At 46.3% G+C, this 22673-nt stretch overlaps 1 protein-coding gene across 1 annotated transcript; it reads right to left on the bottom strand.

Moving 5' to 3' along the window:
• Positions 1 to 485: 485 nt before the first annotated feature.
• Positions 486 to 21297, bottom strand: LOC309565570 (vomeronasal type-2 receptor 26-like; the record flags this gene model as incomplete). Its single annotated transcript, XM_082270525.1, has 3 exons — positions 486 to 1393; positions 18650 to 18771; positions 20963 to 21297. 3 exons carry the CDS (start codon positions 21295 to 21297, stop codon positions 486 to 488), a joined length of 1365 nt encoding a protein of 454 aa, XP_082126651.1.
• Positions 21298 to 22673: the final 1376 nt, after the last annotated feature.

Here is a 22673-nt window from a genome sequence, read left to right as displayed (position 1 = left end):
TGTACAATAAAGTTACCCTTTAAGGGGTGGGGTCTTTGCAATTTATGTTTGCTTGAAATATGTCAGAATCCAGAGTGTCAGAGGTGTCGGGGGGCTTGCAAGGTCAGGGCAACCAATGGAGACAAACAACTTACAGTGGCCCTTGCGGGGGTAGCGCTACATCTACATGGAGTTCAAATTTTAAGGTTTTATGGTACCAGTACAAATATATGTGTCCTATGGTTGTGTTTGTGTTCCTGTGTTTTTGTGATTTCTGATGACTTGGAAACATGCGTATCTTGATAATCGCATTCTTTATTAAAAATCTGAAATATAATTTACATACATTTGGTTTTTTTTTCAATGATGTTCCCTTACAATATTAGTAGGATGTAAATATGTTATATTACTTTTTGCCACTTTGGCCTAATTAATAATAAATAATGTAACTTTTTTATTACTGTCTATATTTTTTATGCTTTTATATAAAAATATAAATAAAATATTTATACATTTCTATTACTGTGCAGATATCCTTTTGTATTCATTTCTGGCCTACAGAGAATTATAAAGCATTTTGTAAGAAATATACAATACAAGAGACCATTATTTGAAATCAGTATGGCGAATATCTCCACAGCCACCGTGTATTTCCCTTTGGTGCTCAGATAGGCCGGGATCATGGCAATCCAGACACTGCAGAACACCAGCATGCTGAAGGTGATGTATTTGGCTTCGTTAAAACTGTCCGGTAATGTCCTGGCAAAAAAAGCTATAATAAAACTAACAGCAGCCAGGATCCCCATATAACCCAGGACAGAGTAGAACCCGATAACTGACCCTTCATTGCACTGAATGATGATCTTTTCCTGGTATGAGTGTGTGTCCAATTCCTGGAAGGGAGGAGAGATGGTCAACCAACTAACACAGATTATAACCTGAACAGAAGAACAAACTAAGACTATAGAGATGGGAAGTTTTACTCCAATCCATTTCTTCCACACATTGTTGGGTTTGGTGGCTTTGAAGGCAATGCAAACCATAATAGTCTTGGCCAATACAGAAGATACGGCTATTGTAAAGAGAATTCCAAAAGAAATTTGGCGTAGCAAGCAGGTTACATCCACAGGACAACCGAGGAAGAGGAACACACAGAGGAAACCCAACATGATGGAAACCAGAAGGACAAAGCTGAGGCTCTTGTTATTGGCTTTCACAACTGGTGTGTCCTGGTGTAAAATAAAAATGATGAGTACTAGAAGAGTCTTCCCAAAACACAACAGTGAGAAGACTATAAAAACTAGGGAGAGAGTGTCATCAGCGAAGGATAGAAATTCTACTTCCTTGGGAATACAGCGAGTTTTGTTCTTGTTTGGCCATTCATGATCGGGGCATTTCATGCAGTTTTCACTATCTGGAAAACAAAATAAAATGTGTGATCACTTATAGGATATCCTTTTTGGATTACTTGTATGGGTGTAATCAGATATTATTATTTGTCAATTTTGTAATAAATTAAGGGACCAAAGGGTTATGCTTGGGAGAGGGGAGTGTTATATACAGGCATTCCTTCATCACTTCTTCACCCCTTGAGGGACCTGGTTAAGTGAAATGTGTACAATGATGTATTTAAAGGGTCACTTTTGAAATGTTTTTACAATATTGTGAGCGTACTACACTAATGGGAGCCTCTTTCCTCCCTTTTCCTGTTCCAGAGTTATTTTTTTCCCCATTTAGCTTGATGATCTTCACTGTTTTTTTCATTGCGATCATGTGACTTTTGTTTATTGTAATCACAACCACCCCATTTTTTGTGTTCTGTTTCTTTACTTTTTCTTTTTTTACATTTCTGTTGTCACACCTTTTTCGGTATAATATTTATACATGGTAAACACATCTAAAGCCATTGGATTGTCATGTCCTTGCTTGACCTAATGACCATTGATGGCTTTGTTGATATATAAATGCAAATCATAGAGATGGCACTTCAGTCTTTAGGGAGCAAACTTAAAGCGGAGTTCCACCCATTTTTAATACGTTGGATTACATAGATGTATGTAATCCCCTTTAAAATGACTTTTACCAATGGAAACTTTTTTTTTTTGCTAGTAAATACCTTAATTTCTGCTTTATTCCTCCTCTCCTCACTTCCGGGTCCGATCGGCGTGACGTCATTCGGCAATTCGCAGTATTAGCCAGGAGCTGAGCTGTACTGAGCCGTGACCTGCCCCGCCTCCGCCCCGCCTCTTCTCTGTGAGTTGTGCTGTATGCATTGTATTCAGGCCATTCTCTGCCCCGCCTCCTCTCAGTGAGTTGTACTGCATGCATTGTCCTCAGGACGTGCTCTGCCCCGCCTTCAGTCGAGGACTGAAATTCGCTCACTGAGCTCACTGAGAGGAGGCGGGACGGAGGCGGGGCAGAGCACGTCCTGAATACAATGCATGCAGTACAACACACTGAGAGGAGGCGTGGCAGAGGCGGGGCAAAGAACGGCCTGAATACAATGTATGCAGTACAACTCACTGAGAGGAGGCGGGGCGGAGGCAGGGCAGAGAACGGCCTGAATACAATGCATACAGTACAACTCCCTGAGAGGAGGCGGGGCGGAGGCGGGGCAGAGAACGGCCTGAATACAATGCATACAGTACAACTCCCTGAGAGGAGGCGGGGCGGAGGCGGGGCAGGTCACGGCTCAGTACAGCTCAGCTCCTGGCTAATACTGCGAGATTTCTGGCATAGAATACATCCCAGCAAACACTGCGAATCGTCGCCGAATGACGTCTTCGCCGATCGGACCCAGAAGTGAGGAGAGGAGAAATAAAGCAGAAATTAAGGTATTTACTAGCAAAAAAAAAAAAAGTTTCCATTGGTAAAAGTAGTTTTAAAGGGGATTACATAGATGTAAAGTTATGAAAATGGGTGGAACTCCACTTTAAAAATCAAAAAAACTAATTAGAGTCCAGTTTTGTTGAAATTTTGGTGAATGTGTGATGGGTAATTTCCAACATATAATCAAGTTCACTGAAATTGGCCACATAGCCCTATCAATAATAATAATAAAAAAAAAACGCCTCAAGAAATATTTGAAAACCATTACCTGTAACATTTGATATTTCTCCAAGTGAACACAGGACACAGCTATGACAACAAGGTTGTATGGAGGAGCCGGGAATTTTCCGGTATCCTGGGACACAACTTTCTGAACACTGAGATTTTGGAACCTAACAAAAAAGCAACATGTTGTATTATGAATGAAAGTTCACTAAATGTATTTATAATAACAAGTTTCCTTATCTATAGTGGACACTTTACAAGGGATGTTGCCTCACCTCCGTCCTACTGTTTCAGATAGATCTCTTCTAGGAAGAGCAGTCATGGTGGTGAGATTCTTACGACTTGAGACTTATAAACCATCCGCTGAATGTAGACTTCAACAACTCCTTCCCCCGGAAAAGCACCTCGATCCTTTACAGAAGAAGACATAGTCCTCTCCCTCAAAACCTTTGCCTGGTGGTTGTGGGGGGGTCTGATGGCATATGGCGCTTTTCAAAGAAGGACCACAGAAGCTGTCCCCCCATATAGATGATCAAAGGATACATAGTACCACTACTCATAGATAGTGTTGAGCGAACACGGACTGTATTATTCGTGTTCGTACCGAATAATTGGATTTTTTTTACCCGAACACGGACACGGACACTTTACTGTATGTTCGGGTAAAAATCCGTGTTCGGTCGTTTTATTTCCGGGTTTTGCATGCTTTGGCGCTCTTTTCATGGCGGGCTTTCAACAGCCAATCAACAATCGTTTAACTGGTGTGCCTTAAGCCATCCCAGCCATGCCTGCAAATGTCTTAGTAGCTGTGATTGGCCGTCTGAAGCATGTGACCAAGTCTTTATTAGTTCGAGGCAGCCGCCGCAGCAGCGTCATTCTGCTGCTTAGCTAAGGGACAGAGCACACATCAATGTGCTGGCTGCTGATTAGGGACAGATAGGCAGGAAAAAACCATTTGTGTCCGGATAGAATTGAGGGACAGGTCGGAGTGTTTAGGCAGGGCGAGTTGTAGGCATTTTAGGGATAGAGTCTGCTGAATTATAGGGTCAGTGTCTTCTACAAACTACAATCGATATTGCTGTGTGGGGGGTGGGGTGAATCTGCACTCAATCCTGATCTACGATCTCTTCTCAATCCTGTTAGGGACAGAGTCTGCTGAATTTTAGGGAAACTGTGTTCTACAAACTACAAATCGATATTGCTGTGTGGTGTGGGATTGGAGATAGGCAGGTGTCAGTGATCCACATCCATTTTTCTGTGTGTGAGCTGCAGTGAACACAATCTTTTTGGGCTGCAGTGAACACAATCTTTTTGGGCTGCAGTGAACACAATCTTTTTGGGCTGCAGTGAACACAATCTTTTTGGGCTGCAGTGAACACAATCTTTTTGGGGTGCAGTGAACAAAATCTTTTTGGGGTGCAGTGAACACAATCCTTTTTGGTGTGCAGTGAACACAATCTTTGTGGGGTGCAGTGAACAAAATCCTTTGTGGGGTGCAGTGAACACAATCTTTTTGGGGTGCAGTGAACAAAATCCTTTTTGGGGTGCAGTGAACAACATCCTTTTTGGGGTGCAGTGAACACAATCTTTTTGGGGTGCAGTGAACAAAATCCTTTGTGGGGTGCAGTGAACACAATCTTTTTGGGGTGCAGTGAACACAATCTTTTTGGGGTGGAGTGAACAACATCCTTTTTGGGGTGCAGTGAACAAAATCCTTTTTGGGGTGCAGTGAACAAAATCATTTTTGGGGTGCAGTGAACACAATCTTTTTGGGGTGCAGTGAACACAATCTTTGTGGGGTGCAGTGAACACAATCTTTTTGGGGTGGAGTGAACAACATCCTTTTTGGGGTGCAGTGAACAACATCCTTTTTGGGGTGCAGTGAACACAATCTTTTTTGGGGTGCAGTGAACACAATCTTTGTGGGGTACAGTGAACAGAATCTTTGTGGGGTGCAGTGAACACAATCTTTGGGGGGTACAGTGAACACAATCTTTTTGGGGTGCAGTGAACACAATCTTTGTGGGGTGCAGTGAACACAATCTTTTTGGGGTGGAGTGAACAAAATCATTTTTGGGGTGCAGTGAACAACATCCTTTTTGGGGTGCAGTGATCAAAATCCTTTTTGGGGTGCAGTGAACACAATCTTTTTGGGGTGCAGTGAACAAAATCCTTTGTGGGGTGCAGTGAACAGAATCTTTGTGGGGTGCAGTGAACACAATCTTTGGGGGGGTACAGTGAACACAATCTTTTTGGGGTGCAGTGAACACAATCTTTGTGGGGTACAGTGAACAGAATCTTTGTGGGGTGCAGTGAACACAATCTTTGGGGGGTACAGTGAACACAATCTTTTTGGGGTGCAGTGAACACAATCTTTGGGGGGTACAGTGAACACAATCTTTTTGGGGTGCAGTGAACACAATCTTTGTGGGGTGCAGTGAACACAATCTTTGGGGGGGTACAGTGAACACAATATTTTTGGGGTGCAGTGAACAACATCCTTTTAGGGTGCAGTGAACACAATCTTTGTGGGGTGCAGTGAACAACATCCTTTTAGGGTGCAGTGAACACAATCTTTGTGGGGTACAGTGAACAGAATCTTTGTGGGGTGCAGTGAACACAATCTTTGGGGGGTACAGTGAACACAATCTTTGTGAGGTGCAGTGAACACAATCTTTGTGGGGTGCAGTGAACACAATCATTGTGGGGTGCAGTGAACTCAATCTTTGTGGGGTACAGTGAACACAATCTCATACTTCTGAAGATTTGAGGGTGCTGCCTGTTCCATACTCCCCCTACTCCTCATCTAGCCTTTTAGGGGTACAAACAATAGTAATTGGGGCCTAGTGTGGTTGTGTACGTGTGATATACATACACTTTTTTTGGATCATATTTTCTATTCCGCTATTTAATCAAAAACCTTTGGGGATCAGTTAAATTGGGGGATAGTCTGTGTTGGTACGTGTGAGAGAGATCCACCTTTCCAAGTTGTTGGGGTTCATCTCATACTTCTGAAGGTTTGAGGGTGCTGCCTGTTCCATACTCCCCCTACTCCTAGCCTTTTAGGGGTACAAACAATAGTAATTGGGGCCTAGTGTGGTTGTGTACGTGTGATATACATACACTTTTTTTGGATCATATTTTCTATTCCGCTATTTAATCAAAAACCTTTGGGGATCAGTTAAATTGGGGGATAGTCTGTGTTGGTACGTGTGAGAGAGATCCACCTTTCCAAGTTGTTGGGGTTCATCTCATACTTCTGAAGGTTTGAGGGTGCTGCCTGTTCCATACCCCCCCTACTCCTAGCCTTTTAGGGGTACAAACAATAGTAATTGGGGCCTAGTGTGGTTGTGTACGTGTGATATACATACACTTTTTTTGGATCATATTTTCTATTCCGCTATTTAATCAAAAACCTTTGGGGATCAGTTAAATTGGGGGATAGTCTGTGTTGGTACGTGTGAGAGAGATCCACCTTTCCAAGTTGTTGGGGTTCATCTCATACTTCTGAAGGTTTGAGGGTGCTGCCTGTTCCATACTCCCCCTACTCCTCATCTAGCCTTTTAGGGGTACAAACAATAGTAATTGGGGCCCAGTGTGGTTGTGTACGTGTGATATACATACACTTTTTTTGGATCATATTTTCTATTCCGCTATTTAATCAAAAACCTTTGGGGATCAGTTAAATTGGGGGATAGTCTGTGTTGGTACGTGTGAGAGAGATCCACCTTTCCAAGTTGTTGAGGTTCATCTCATACTTCTGAAGGTTTGAGGGTGCTGCCTGTTCCATACTCCCCCTACTCCTCATCTAGCCTTTTAGGGGTACAAACAATAGTAATTGGGGCCCAGTGTGGTTGTGTACGTGTGATATACATACACTTTTTTTGGATCATATTTTCTATTCTGCTATTTAATCAAAAACCTTTGGGGATCAGTTAAATTGGGGGATAGTCTGTGTTGGTACGTGTGAGAGAGATCCACCTTTCCAAGTTGTTGGGGTTCATCTCATACTTCTGAAGGTTTGAGGGTGCTGCCTGTTCCATACTCCCCCTACTCCTAGCCTTTTAGGGGTACAAACAATAGTAATTGGGGCCTAGTGTGGTTGTGTACGTGTGATATACATACACTTTTTTTGGATCATATTTTCTATTCCGCTATTTAATCAAAAACCTTTGGGGATCAGTTAAATTGGGGGATAGTCTGTGTTGGTACGTGTGAGAGAGATCCACCTTTCCAAGTTGTTGGGGTTCATCTCATACTTCTGAAGGTTTGAGGGTGCTGCCTGTTCCATACCCCCCCTACTCCTCATCTAGCCTTTTAGGGGTACAAACAATAGTAATTGGGGCCTAGTGTGGTTGTGTACGTGTGATATACATACACTTTTTTTGGATCATATTTTCTATTCCGCTATTTAATCAAAAACCTTTGGGGATCAGTTAAATTGGGGGATAGTCTGTGTTGGTACGTGTGAGAGAGATCCACCTTTCCAAGTTGTTGGGGTTCATCTCATACTTCTGAAGGTTTGAGGGTGCTGCCTGTTCCATACTCCCCCTACTCCTCATCTAGCCTTTTAGGGGTACAAACAATAGTAATTGGGGCCCAGTGTGGTTGTGTACGTGTGATATACATACACTTTTTTTGGATCATATTTTCTATTCCGCTATTTAATCAAAAACCTTTGGGGATCAGTTAAATTGGGGGATAGTCTGTGTTGGTACGTGTGAGAGAGATCCACCTTTCCAAGTTGTTGGGGTTCATCTCATACTTCTGAAGGTTTGAGGGTGCTGCCTGTTCCATACCCCCCCTACTCCTCATCTAGCCTTTTAGGGGTACAAACAATAGTAATTGGGGCCTAGTGTGGTTGTGTACGTGTGATATACATACACTTTTTTTGGATCATATTTTCTATTCCGCTATTTAATCAAAAACCTTTGGGGATCAGTTAAATTGGGGGATAGTCTGTGTTGGTACGTGTGAGAGAGATCCACCTTTCCAAGTTGTTGGGGTTCATCTCATACTTCTGAAGGTTTGAGGGTGCTGCCTGTTCCATACTCCCCCTACTCCTAGCCTTTTAGGGGTACAAACAATAGTAATTGGGGCCTAGTGTGGTTGTGTACGTGTGATATACATACACTTTTTTTGGATCATATTTTCTATTCCGCTATTTAATCAAAAACCTTTGGGGATCAGTTAAATTGGGGGATAGTCTGTGTTGGTACGTGTGAGAGAGATCCACCTTTCCAAGTTGTTGGGGTTCATCTCATACTTCTGAAGGTTTGAGGGTGCTGCCTGTTCCATACCCCCCCTACTCCTCATCTAGCCTTTTAGGGGTACAAACAATAGTAATTGGGGCCTAGTGTGGTTGTGTACGTGTGATATACATACACTTTTTTTGGATCATATTTTCTATTCCGCTATTTAATCAAAAACCTTTGGGGATCAGTTAAATTGGGGGATAGTCTGTGTTGGTACGTGTGAGAGAGATCCACCTTTCCAAGTTGTTGGGGTTCATCTCATACTTCTGAAGGTTTGAGGGTGCTGCCTGTTCCATACTCCCCCTACTCCTCATCTAGCCTTTTAGGGGTACAAACAATAGTAATTGGGGCCCAGTGTGGTTGTGTACGTGTGATATACATACACTTTTTTTGGATCATATTTTCTATTCCGCTATTTAATTTAACTGGGCCTCCATGCGAGACCTGTGTGCCTTGTTGCGCTGTTTTGAGTACTCCACCAACATGGCCAGTGGCAATGACGCCGTTCTCAGCTTAACTATCCCACTTCTATGCCTCCTTGAAAAAACAATTCGGGCGATGATGGAAGAGGATGTGGCACAGGATGAGGAGGAGGAGGAGGATGAAGAGGTAACATTTCCAAGGCTTTCAGGGCAGTCATTCGCAAGGGGCTCCGAGGGTGGGTTCCTGCACATGCAAACGCCAGGGACGCAATTGTCCAGCAGGGGCACAGTTCTGGAGGATGAGGAGGATGAGGAGGAGGAGGAGCTGGAGGAGGAGATGGAACCATGTTCACAGCAGGGTGGCACCCAGGCCAGCTCATGGCCATCACTGGTGCGTGGCTGGGGGGATACAGAGGACACGGACGATACACCTCCCACAGAGGACAGCCTTTCGTCGCCTCTGGGCAGCCTGGCACACATGAGCGATTACATGCTGCAGTGTCTCCACAACGACCGCCGAGTTGCCCACATTCTAACTTGTGCTGATTACTGGGTGGCCACGCTGCTGGATCCCCGTTACAAGGACAACGTACCGTCCTTAATTCACTCACTGGAGCGCGATCGCAAGATGCGCGAGTACAAGCGCACGCTGGTAGACGCCATGCTGCTGGCATTCCCATCTGACAGCGGGGCCACAGTGGAAGCACAAGGCAGAGGAGGAGGAGGAGGAGGTCGCCAACGCAACCAGGGCACCGCCAGCACCTCAGAAGGCAGGGTTAGCATGGCCGAAATGTGGAAAAGCTTTGTCAGCACGCCACAACAAACAGCAGCACCAGCAGCTCAGATGGAACGTCTTAGCAGGAGGCAGCATTTTACCAACATGGTGGAGCAGTATGTGTGCACACGCCTACATGTAGTGAATGACGGGTCTGCCCCCTTCAACTTCTGGGTCTCCAAATTGGGCACATGGCCTGAGCTTGCCCTTTACGCCTTGGAGGTGCTGGCGTGCCCTGCAGCCAGTGTATTATCTGAACGGGTATTTAGCACGGCTGGGGGCGTTATAACAGACAAGCGCAGCCGCCTGTCCAGAGACAATGTGGACAAGCTCACGTTCATTAAAATGAACCAGGCATGGATCCCACGGGACTTTTCCGTACCTTATGCAGAATAGCAATGGATACCGACCTTACCCACCCATTGTTCCATTTTTGCTCTTTCTCACTCTTTTGGGGTGTACCCTCATTTAAAATTTTTGAAAAGAAGCAGTGTTGGCTACCTCGTCCTCCTCCTCAGGGCCAGATTAATGTAGGGGCTATTGGAGCTGCAGCTCCAGGCCCCTACCTTTTATATAGGCCCCGGGTTGGCCATATTCACTGTTACCGCTCTTCTGTCACTTGTAAACACAGAAGTCTGGCTTCTATGCTCGCTTCCCCAGGCAGCACCCTCAGAACCTCCCCACACAGCGTGAAGGCCGGACAAGGAGGGACAGTTGGCGATGCATGGATGTGTTTATGGGCTTCAGAGACAGCATCCCATGTTGAATTAGGCATGCATGGCTGCACCCTTCCTCCTCTGGGTGCATGGCAAGGCACGGCCCTTAAGGCCCTTCAAAATCCTCAGCACCAAGCCCATGATGCTGTTAATCCGGCCCTGGTCCTCCTCCACCGCCGCTTCCACCTACACCGCCCATAGGTGTGCGCAGCCTATTGCATTAAGGTGTGCACCCCAAAGTTGAAATACACATGCATGTGTTTGCCAGCAGGGAGAGTAATGTATCGGGGCCATGTACCTGTAGGCAAGGAGAAATAGAGCAGAGCAGGTCCCAGGGAGATCTTTCCCATCTCCTCACTGGCAATGCTATGTGCCCTAGGTGATTAGGGTGTGCCCAGGCACACCCAGCACACCCTGTGCGCACGCCTATGTCACCGCCACATCCACCACCACCTCAACCTCCCTCCTACTCCATATGGGCCTCGTCCTTCAGAGATGAAGAAGAACATTGTTTTATTTTTCTGTTTTTTTTTGTTGTTTTAAGTTATTTCCCTATCCACATTTGTTTGCAGAGCACTTGCCATGCTCTTAATTACGTTTTGCTGCCATTTGCAGCACTCTAGCCCTTTCCTTTGGTGTTTTAGAGCCATTTTAGTGCCTTAAAGTTCGGGTCCCCATTGACTTCAATGGGGTTCGGTGTCCGGGAAAAGTTCGGTAAAAGTCCGGGACACGGACCCGGACTTTTTTTTAAAGTTCGGCCGAACCCGTCGAACACGGACATCTAGGTGTCCGCTCAACCCTACTCATAGACAAAACATGTAAATAATAGACGCCACACTTTTTGACAATTTAATTATTTAACCACTTGATTCTCGCCCCCTTCATGACCAGGCAATTTTTTGCTGTTTAGCACTACAGTACTTTAACTGGTAATTGCGCGGTCATGGAACGCTGTACCAAATTTAAATTTATAGATTTTTTTTTCACAAAAATAAGGCTTTCTTTTGGTGGTATTTGATTACCAATGGGGTTTTTTTTTTTTTATGATTTAAAGAAAAAAAGACAGAAAATTTTGAAAAAAAAAAACCCAATATATTTTTACTTTCTGCTATAAAACACATCCAATAAAAAAAAATAATAAAAATCTAATTTCTTAATGAATTTAGATCAAAATATATTCTGTTACATGTCTTTGTTAAAAAAAAAAAAAAAAAATTCCCATATATTGATTGGTTTGTGTAAAGTTATAGCGTCCACAAACTATGGTACATTGTTTATACTGGAATTTCTGTTTTTTTTATACTTGTAATGGTGGTGACCTATAATGGGGCTGTGGTAGTGCCCCAATCTGACACAGAGCAAGGTCTGTAAAGACATGCATGAGCGAGTTTGGGGTGGATGAAGTTGACTGGCCTGCACAGAGTCCTGACCTCAACCCGATAGAACACCTTTGGACGAATTAGAGCCGAGACTGCAAACCAGGCCTTCTTGCCCAAAATCAGTGCCTGACCCCACAAATGCTCTTCTGGAAGAATGGTCAAACATTCCCATAGACACACTCCTAAACCTTGAGGACAGCTTTCCCAGAAGAGTTGAAGCTGTTATAGCTACAAAGGGTGGGCCAACTCAATATTGAACCCAACGGACTAAGACTGGGATGCCATTAAAGTTCATGTGTGTGTAAAGACAGGCGTCACAATACTTTTGATAATATAGGGCATATGGCCATAAGGTATGTTGACATCCCTCTAAACTATTCAGTATAGTTTGGTTTTATTTATTTTGTAGATAAAGTACTGTATTTTCTGGCGTATAAGACTACTTTTGAACCTCAAAAAAATCCCTCAAAAATGGGAGGTCGTCTTATAAGCCGAGTATAATATCTCCAAGGTAACCTAAGTATAAGTATTACCGGTAGATCATGTAATAGGGGGTCGTCTTATACGCCCAGTCGTCTTATACGCAGGAAAATACAATAATGGAAAATACAAATATTAACGAGATACCTCTGAGTACGGCGTCAATCGAATCTCTAGCATAAAAAAGGCTGACAGAGATCACTAAGACAATGATCCCAGAAGGGATGTCTAATAAAACAATCCGACATCACGACTTAAACATAGTCCTGCATACTTATTTTGCAGGGAAACAAACATCAATTGACCCTTAAGCCCCGGTTCACACTTCTGCGAGTGCCGGCTTCGCATGTAATGTCGGAGCGCACTGCTCCGACATTACATGCGATCAGCTGTGCGGTGCGAAATTAGCCATACAGTTTGTATGGCTAAATTCGCATCGCACCCGGAGCAAACTCGCACAGGAGGCATTTTTGCAGCCGCATCAGGATCGGATCGCACAGCGGTTCACACTTGTGCGATCCGCTCCTGTGCAAACTGCATGATCGCACTGCGATATGCGATCAAACTGGGGGTGTCGTTAAGATTACATTGACACCCCCAGCGTATCGCATATGGCAGTGTGAACTGCCGGGGGTGCGTGTGCGATGCGGGAACAGGCTGCGAATTCGCAGCCTTCCCGCATTGCATAAATGTGAACCGAGCCTAAAATGGGAGAGGGCACACACTGCAAGATCACATAAACAAAACAACCATTTCACCCAAAATACAACTGAGCGATGTTGCCAGAATTTGGTGAAAAAGAAACTGAGGAAAATGAAGAAAAGGGGAGATACGGGGCGGAAGGGGGAGAGGGGATACCACACATACAGGGATTGGTAGTCAGGAGGGACAGGAAGGAGGGAGAAAGGAAGTTGAGTAGACGGAGGGAGGGCGAGACCGGGGGGAGAAACACGGGAGAGAGGACACTGGGGAGGCAGACAAATGGGGAAAAGGGTGAGGGGAAAAGAAGGGGCAGAAGGGTCACTCAGTCATTCCTCTCCTGGAAGAGAGGGGGGTAGGCAGGCATTCACTGGGATTCAGAAAGCTCGTTAAGGTAGGCATCGGAATACACAAAGTAGTTCCAAGGCCTCCAGGTTTTAGTACACAACTCTTCTGTGTTGAACAGTGTGGTTGTAAGTTTTTCCATGCCCCATAAGTTGTTAACTTAAGCGAACCAAAGAGCTTTCGTAGATGGGTCAGCATCTCTAAAGCCAAGCCGAATACAGGTCTTAGCAGCGTTCAGGAGTTGCATTGTGAAAGAGGATTTGTACTTATTAATGTAATAAGCAGGCTGCAGGGTTAGCATGCAGGTCAACAGCCATAAATTGTTTAACATCTTGCCAAAACTGTTGTAATTTAGGACATTCCCAGAAAATGTGGAGCATGCTCCCACCAGCCGCGCCACAACGCCAATAGAAGATGGGTGGGGACCATCTAAAAAGGATTTTGTAACTAGTCTCCTGTACCCTCATAGCAATGGATGACTTTTGAGCAAGATGGAGAATTTTTTTTCTTTGGATGAGAGTTAGGCTCAGACCCAGATCCGTTTCCCATTTTGTGAGAAATGGAGGGATATGGTCCTCCCCAGGGTGAGTCAGGGAGGCATATAGAAAGAGAGAGAAGGACGAATTGGTTCCCCTCTGTGGCACAATATTTCAAAGCAGGTGAGCGGATGAATAATGCCTGGGGTACAGGAGCAATGTCGGGGAAGGGAGCACAAATGAAATCCACCCCAAAAGTCCAGGGGAGGGTAGGCAAGGTGGGCCAGGTCGGAGGAAATCAAAGTCCCCACTGTTGTGAGGAAGTCTGACAGGTGATTATAGCCATGAGTTTTGAGAAAATGAAACTACTGCCCACCATGAAGGCCTGGAGTGAATTCAGGAATGGGAATAATAGGCGAGGGAAGTGGAGAAATTGAGGAGCTTTGAAATGCTTCCTGCGCAAGCCATAAGGTACTACCAAAGGTAGGATGTTCGCACAGCTCCCTAGGTATGGGGGAAGATATCCAAGGCCAACTCAAAGCAGTACCCTGAGAGTCTTCCAATTCCATGGAGATCCAAAGCTTAGCCTCACCATGGCAATGGCAATTAACAATCCTGGTGAGATGTATGGCCCTATAATAGGCCTGAATATCTGGAAGGGCGAGGCCCCCAGAGAACTTACGTAGAGATAGACTCTGGAACGTCTGATGTGGTTTCTTATATGACCTGACTAAGTTACAGGACTGGGAGCCAATAGTGCGAAAGAAGAGGTGAGAGATGTATGGGAAGGGCTTGCATTAGAAAGAGGACTTGGGGGAGCACCATCATATTGAGAGCACTGCAAAGGTTGAACCACGTCATGGTTAATGAAGGACGTTGCATAAAGTCTTCTTTCAACTTGAGAAGAAGTGGCTCAAAATTGGTTTTATACTACTTGGATGGGTCAGAAATGATATTAGTGCATGGGTATCTAATCGCCTCAGAGGCCCATCGAAAGGGAAAAGAAGGCCGCAAACTTTGGATTACGCCAGGGTCAACAGAGATGTTAAGGGCAGAGGATTTTCCAAAGTTAATTTTGAAATGGGACAAAATCCCGTACACCTGTAGAGCCTTCAAAAGGTTCAGTAGAAAGGTAAGTGGGTCCGTAAGGAAAAAAATCAGGTCATCAGCAAAAGCCGCCACCTTATGGTCTCCCGAGAGTTTACTGCAGTGTTGCCAACCGTCCGTATATTTACAGACAGCCCGTAAAATCAGGGCACTTTTCTCCTGCCTGTAAATGCCCGTAGCAGGAAAAAAGTGCCCGTTAAAACGATGGCTGCAAAGAGACAATCTGACTGCGCATGCGCGGCGTGCGCCTCTCGGTCTCGGTCACTCACAGTCAGTCAGTCAGTCTCATCATCTCCTCCTCCCCCGCCTGTGCCCTGCCCACATGGCCCGCCCAGAATTCTGCCGCCGCGGACCAAGCCAGGAGGAAGGAGCCTGCTGCCGGCCGGACTGGGTGGATTGCGTGTGGAGAGGAGTCAGACGAGACGACGGAGACGGACCGACCCTACCAGCCCAGGACTGTCTGCAGCAGCACCAGCCAGCTGAGCTCCCACCCCGGCGTCCCCCCACGATGAGGATCCATCCATCTCTGAGCTTGCCTGGCACAGAAACCACCACCATGGCCATCCACTGTCTCTCGAGTCTCGTCGACTCCATCTGATGATCTTCTTCTCCAGACCGTGAGTACTCCTCCTAGGCTCCTACTAGTCTCCTCTCCTTGCTCCCAGTCCCCCCCAGGCCCCACCTGCCACCTCTCTGACCCCCTCAGCCCTGGCCTGACCCCAGGGCAGGGCGGCTGCTGAGTGCTGAAGGATCCATCCATGAGGAATTGAGGATTCCATCCATGGCCTCTCCTCGACCTCGCTCCCAGTCCCCCCCAGGCCCCACCTGCCCCCTCTGACCTCCTCAGCCCTGGCCTGGGCCCAGGGCAGGGCTGCTGAAGAATCCATCCATCCATGGCCTCTCCTCGCTACCAGTCCCCCCCAGGCCCCACCTGCCAGTGCCACCTCTGACCCCCTCAGCCCTGGCCTGAGCCCAGGGCAGGGCTGCTGAAGGATCCATCCATCCAGGATTCCATCCATGGCCTCTACTCGCTCCCAGTCCCCCCCAGGCCACACCTGCCACCTCTGACCACCTCCTGTACCATGTCCGCAGTCTCTGACCACCTCCTGTACCATGTCCGCAGTCTCTGACCACCTCCTGTACCATGTCCGCAGTTTCTGACCACCTCCTGTACCATGTCCGCAGTCTCTAACCACCTCCTGTACCATGTCCGCAGTCTCTGACCACCCCCCTGTACCATGTCCGCAGTCTCTGACCCCCTCCTGTACCATGTCCGCAGTCTCTGACCACCTCCTGTACCATGTCCGCAGTCTCTGACCACCTCCTGTACCATGTCCGCAGTCTCTGACCACCCCCCGTACCATGTCCGCAGTCTCTGACCACCTCCTGTACTATGTCCGCAGTCTCTGACCACCCCCCGTACCATGTCCGCAGTCTCTGACCACCTCCTGTACCATGTCTGCAGTCTCTGACCACCTCCTGTACCATGTCCGCAGTCTCTGACCACCTCCTGTACCATGTCTGCAGTCTCTAACCATCTTTTTGTCTTTTATCATGTCTGCGGGGGAGTCTGGACTCTGGAGAGTCTCTGGGAGTCAAGAGTCTCTGGGAGTCAAGAGTGAGAGCGCCGCCGGGATGGGGGTCACGGGAGAAGTCAGATGTGTGGGGCCTGCAGAGTGGAGACCAGAGCCGTCTGTCTGAGCCCGGCACAGTGCACCTGAGAGGAGGTCAGTGACAGCGCCGCCAGACCAGTCTGATGGGGAGGGGTCACTGATGTAAGGGGGCACTGTTATAAAGATCCCTCTATATTAGTACCCCCCCCCATATCTTAATGTATTCACTCTGTCGAAGGTGGTCTCTGGTCACCAGATTGCCCCCCACATCAGAGTTCCTGGCGTTCCCCTTTACATCAGAGTCTGCAGGATTCTCCCCTTACAGTGCGAAAGGGGAACTCTGCGGACCCTGATGTAAAAGGTAACTCTGATGTAAAGGGGAATGCAGTGGACTCTGATATAAGGTGGTTTCTGGTCACCAGAGCACCCATTTAATTTAGAGTTCCCCCTTAAATCAAGATCTGCAGCATTCCTCTTTATGTCAGAGTTACACTGTAAGGGAAATCCTGCACACTCTGATATATGGGGGAACGCTGTGCTGACTGGGTTATATTAATCTGATCTTCATGTAAATGGAGAAATATGGCTTTTGACTTTTGTTTAACCTAAACACATTGCTAATAGCACTATCTACATGTTTATAGTTTATAGTTTAAGTATTGATATTTGCACTGAAAACAGCCTGTTTATGTACATTTTTGCAATGCCAGGAAAAAATTGGTGCCGTCCGTAAATTTTGGACATTCTGCCAGTAAATTTCCCTCTGGGGGGGTTGGCAACACTGGTTTACTGTAACTGGCGATATTGGGATCTTCATGGACCATGCAGAGGAAGGGTTCAAATGTCAGTATGAATATAAGAAATATTCAATATATGAAATAATTTAGATCTGGTCTCATTAACATTTACAGCCGCAGAAGGTTCTAAATATAAAGAAGATTGGAGGTCCCAAGGCTAATCCCAAGGTTCCATAGTCACCCGTATGAAAGACCAGTGAACTCTGTTGAGTGCTTTGTCAAGCATTCGTAGAAAGCAGGATAAGCGGTTTCTTAGAGGTCCTGGCAGCATGAATCAGATTGATAATACAAATGGTATTGTCACGAGGCTCTCGGAGTGGAACAAAATCCATCTGGTCTTTGTGTATCAAACTCTGGAGATGGGGCAATAATCAATTGGCCAGAATCTTTGCAAGGAGTCTCAGATCCATATGTAGAAGCACAATGGGATGATAACTGCCGCACTTGGCTGGATCTTTGCCTTAAGAATCTGAGAGATAAAAGCTCTAAAAGCATCCACTGGCATGGGCTTCCCTTTCTCCAGGGAGTTAACTGCTGTTAACAAACGTGGCGCGAGTAAAGTACAGAAAGTCTTGTAGTAAGCAGCTGTCAGACTGTCGGGCCCTGGTGCCTTTTTTGGTTTGGACTGAGAGAGCCTTACTTAGTTCCTCCTCTGTGATGGGGGACTATAATATTTTGCATATAGAGGAAGAAAGGGACAGCATGCCAGAGGACACAATGTTCAAATAGAGGCCTAGTGAAGCTTCTGGGGAAGGCGTTGGGTCTAAGTTGTATAAAGCATGAAAAAAGGAGCGGAGTTCAGCAGCCAATGTGTCTGATGTGGACCGTTTTTGCCCTGAAGACGAGGTGATGTGTGGAATGTTTTCTGGGTGTGAGGTCCATGAAGTGCCTGCGCAAGGAGGGTGCTAGGTTTGTTTGAGAATTCGTACATAGTTTGATGGGACTACGCCAGTTTTTGTTCTGTTTTATGAAAGAGGAGGGAGTTAAGTTCCTCATGGGTTTTAACTAACTTACAATGTATTGAGCGGGCAGTACTAGCCTTATGGGTGCTTTCAAGGCGACAAAGAATGGCAAGTAGGGTGTCAAGCTGCTGAGTACTTTCCCGTTTTAGGCGTGCTCCGATCTTGATCAGAATGTCCCTAATTACTGGTATGTGGGCTTCCCAAACCACGAATGGGTTGTCTACTGAATCCTCATTCACGGATAAATATTCAGAGAGGGCAGCCTCCAATGTTTTATGGACATCAGGGGATTGGAGGAGAGACTAATTTGATTGCCAGAACAGAGGACTCTGAACCGTATAGCCAATTTACAAGGTAGATGGGAGCATGGTCCGAAAACAGCATGTCCCCAATCTGGGGTGATTGAACCAAAGGCAGCTCTCTGTGAGAGATCAGAAGATAATCTAAGCGGGAGTAGGTTTGAAGTGCTGTGGAGTAATAGGAGAAGTCTCTCTCACGGGGATGCAAAATATGCAAAAGGTCAACAAGTTGAAAAGGGAGGAGTCCTGCTTTTAGGTGTTTAAGGCGGGCATAGGAAAAATAAGACGTACCTCTAGACACATCCAAACCTCGATAAATGGAAAAGTTAAGATCTTCACCAAAGATCAGGGCCCCTCCTGGAACTCCAAAAGAGCAGGTATCAATTCTTACAGGAAGGGGAGATGGTCCACATCTGGGAAATAGACAATGGCCAGAGTAACTATTAAGGCACCAATTTTACCCTTTACAAAAAGGAAATGTCCAAAGGGGATTCTGCTGTACTGCAGATAATGACCAGGGCACTGTGTTCACCAGCAAGATGCTCATCCCCTTTGATTTTTGAATTGGGGAAGAACTGTGGTAGGGATAGCTCTGTTGGTAAGACAAGGGGCATGGTTAAGCTTGAATTGTGTTTCTTGGAGAAAAACCACCTGCAACTTGCTTTTTTCCAAGTCTTTCAGGAGTCTGCAACTCTTTTCAGGGATACCGATGCCCCTGACATTACAAGAGGTTAATTTAATGGTTTTCTGGTGCTCAGATAAATCTACCAGGGGAGTGGAAAATGGAGCCGGGAGACAGATGACAGAGGAAGGGAGAGCTGGGTGGAGAAGATGGGTGAAGTAGGAGAGAGAGGGAAAAACAGTAGGGAGAAGATAAGAGAAGAAAGAGAAACAATTACACAAAGGTGGTGAAGAGAAGGTAGTAGGAAGGGGCTGAAGAGGTGTAATTGAAGAGGAAGTGTTCTAAAGGTAATATGTACCAAATACCGACACGGAGCACAAAACACTCCACAGGGGGAAACCCTAACTGGGGTGGTTGTAAGGACAGGAGGTAAATTAGCAGAGGTGCACAGACCAGGGATCTGAAACACAGGTATGAACCATAAACACCGCTAAAAGTCACATTTATATGGAGTAAGGTAACAGATATTATTACAGTCAACCTAGTGAGAGAGCGAAGGAGGCTATAGAGGCTACTGTTCTTTAGGAAAGAGATGTGAAGAGACTAGTCCTCTGACACCTCCAGATACTCTTCCAAAAACAAATACACATATATAGGTAACATACACCAGTTCAACTAAGAGGGTAGCTAAAGATCAGCTGATGGACAGAGACCTTGGTCTCCAATTGGTGAACCCAGGCCAATCCAAGACCCCCAATAGAGCCAAAAGTGGGAGACAAAAACCTGAAGCAGGTAGGCAAGATATATACGGTCAGAAGTCTCCCCAGTGTGGCAGATCAACTGTAACCGAACAGTGAGGGGGGACCTGGGAACCTGCCAGGCCACCACAGGGCAGCCAATTAAACAGACAACAAAACTGATTAGTATTCAATAGTTTTTTATTGATTTTAAACAACACATTGCAGTAGTACAACATAAAATAGAAAATGTAGAAAACATAGGCAAGAGAAAAGGGGGTGGCCTGCAAAAAGGCACTCCGTACCCGGACAATACATAACAAAACATGACTCTAAACAGTATTAGCAACTAGGCAGTCAGTGAGAAAAATAAAGAGCAAAACACATTAAATCGCAGCAGCAGTAGTCCCCTCCATAGGAGATACATCAAGAGTCCAGAGGACTCACCAAACTCCAATAAGATATCAGCCAGCAGAGGGCCCCCCCCCCCAGACACCCCCAAAGGGCACAAACTGTGTCCACGAAAGGGTGAAGCCCCCCCCAGCCTCCCTCCCCAAAAGGGGAAACCAACCGGCTTCCACCAACTGTCAAATAGTAGAAAGCCTCCTTGGCCCATAGCAGAAAACCCAAACCAGAGTTCCGGAGCCTGGTTAAGAAGAACAGCCCACATCTCAATGGGTAGAGAGAGAAAAAAACATGCAAGAAATCAGGAAAACAGAAGAGAGAAGGAAAGAGCCAGAAAAGAAAGGAGACCAAGAGAAAAATAGATAGAAGACAAAGGCAAACAGCCACCTGTCCCATGTCCCCCCGCACCGGACCCCAATCCACCCAGCCGCAACTACGGAGCCTGTAAATACTCTACCCAGGGGCTCCATCCATGCTGCCTATCCATACGCATACTGGGCAACTTTTCGTTAAGCATAATCCACGACATTTTGGTTTTTACATGCACTTTATTCAGCACGGGTGTTTTCCAAGCCCGTGCCACAGTAATTTTTGCTGCCAGGAGAATAAAGAATATAAGGGAACGGGTATATCTAGGGATCTCAACCGGCAAGTCCGAGAACAACACCGTCTTGGCATCTCTGTCGATCCTCTGGCCCGTCGCCGAGTGGATCAGGTTAATCACCCGAATCCAAAACCACTGAACCTTCGGACAACTCCACCACACATGGTACATATCCCTGTGCTGTCCACACTGTCGAAAAACACAGGGGGGAGGCACCTGGAAATAATTTGACCAACCTCGTTGGCACCAAGTACCACCGAGAAAGCACTTTATAGTTTGCCTCCACCAGAGTAGTGTTGAGTATCCCCCTGTGCACCATAGTCGACCATCGGTCCCAGTCCTCCTCGTCAATAGTTTCCCCCAGGTCAGTCTCCCAAGCTAGCTGATAGGAAGGCCTAGCTGTCGTAACGGCAAATAACCGGTACAGTTCCGAGATTCCTGCTCCCGTCCCAGGTCGCCCCATGCACCTGTTCTCGTACAGAGTTCTAGTCGTAATGTCGGTATGGTCGTCCTTAAGGGTGCGAAGAAAATGGGTAATCTGGAGGAAGCGATAGGATTCCCCAGGGGGCATCTTCAGTGTCTCTCTGAAATAAGTAGGAGGTCAAACCCCTCTGTGATCTATAAAGGGACCTATTCGATAAAGGCCCTTATCCATCCACCATTGAAATTGAGAGGCCTGAAGCCCCGGGGGGAAGTGGGGGGTTATGAAAGATGGGGGCCACCGGCACATGAGGGGGCCGAAGAGGGTATTGCCTACAGGCCACGTCCCAAAGCTTCAAGGAATGGGACAGAGCAGGACACAACACTGCCCTCCTTTCCCTGGCAGCCAACCACAGCAGAAGGTCGAGAGGCACGGGCGGACAGGCCTGCTCCTCCAACTCCACCCAATGTGGCCTACCAACGGTGATGAAAATCTGGTATAGCTGTGTCAACTGGGCCGCCCGGTAGTAACGCATGAAGTGGGGAACTCCCAACCCCCCCTTCCATTTAGTTCTGTACATAGTGCAACAAAACTGATTAGATCAGCCCAAACCTTTGGAGAAAACCGAGTTGCATACATGAGTCCACTTGATGGGTTCCACACCCTAGCCGTGCCAAAAACAATAACAATAGAGCCATTACAGCCATGACTGCATAACTAGTGGAGAACCTGCAACTTTGTGCAGTCACTCCTGTCAAAAAATAAAAAGGGGTGAAGAAAAGGCCAGCTTCAGAAGTAGGAAACCCACCAGCGGACAAATAGTAATGCATAGAGAAGGCACTAACATTAAACATGTTCAATCAACACATGGCATAGGTGAGTTAGCAGGAACCCCGGGGGGCCGCATTGGCTGGGTAGACAGAATACAAATGTTTATGGGTATAAAATGGTCTTTACATTATGTGTGCTCCTGAGCAGCCTCCACACTAGATGATTGTGTAGGTATTGAAAGAACACACACATGGCGCAAAAAGTTCAAGGTCCAGAAAAAAGGACTGAAACATCATAACTTTACATTGAGCTGAGTCTGCCAGCCATTCAAAAGACAAGGTTCCCTCCAGCAAGGAACACGACAATAGGATACCTAAAGAATATTAATCTTTCGAGGTAGCAGGGGTGGGTCTGGGTGGTTCATTACTAGAAGCACGTAATCGCGCCCTGCGAATCATTTGCAGTCTCGGGGGTGGTGGGCCTGGGTCTACCGGGTTCAAGGTTCTCAATCTACTCCATCGGCCTCAGCAGCTTTAACCTCTCCCCCCCACGCAGGGTTGTTCTGTGCAGGGTGCACTTTTATGGTATTAAGGGAAAGATTATATGTAGAGCCTGGATCAAAGGGTCTATTGACTTTGATGGCACTGTATGACCCGTATTATGCGGGGTATGCTTCGCCCCTTACTGGAAGTCATCAGGTGTTGATGTTTTGTGCAGGGTGCACTTTTATGGTGTTAAGTAAAAGATTATATGTA

This window comes from Pelophylax lessonae (genome assembly GCF_965119305.1).
Source record: "Pelophylax lessonae genome assembly, chromosome: 10".
NCBI classification, from domain to species: domain Eukaryota; kingdom Metazoa; phylum Chordata; class Amphibia; order Anura; family Ranidae; genus Pelophylax; species Pelophylax lessonae.
Note: the sequence above shows the minus strand (reverse complement) of the source record. Positions and strands in the feature narration are given on the sequence as shown.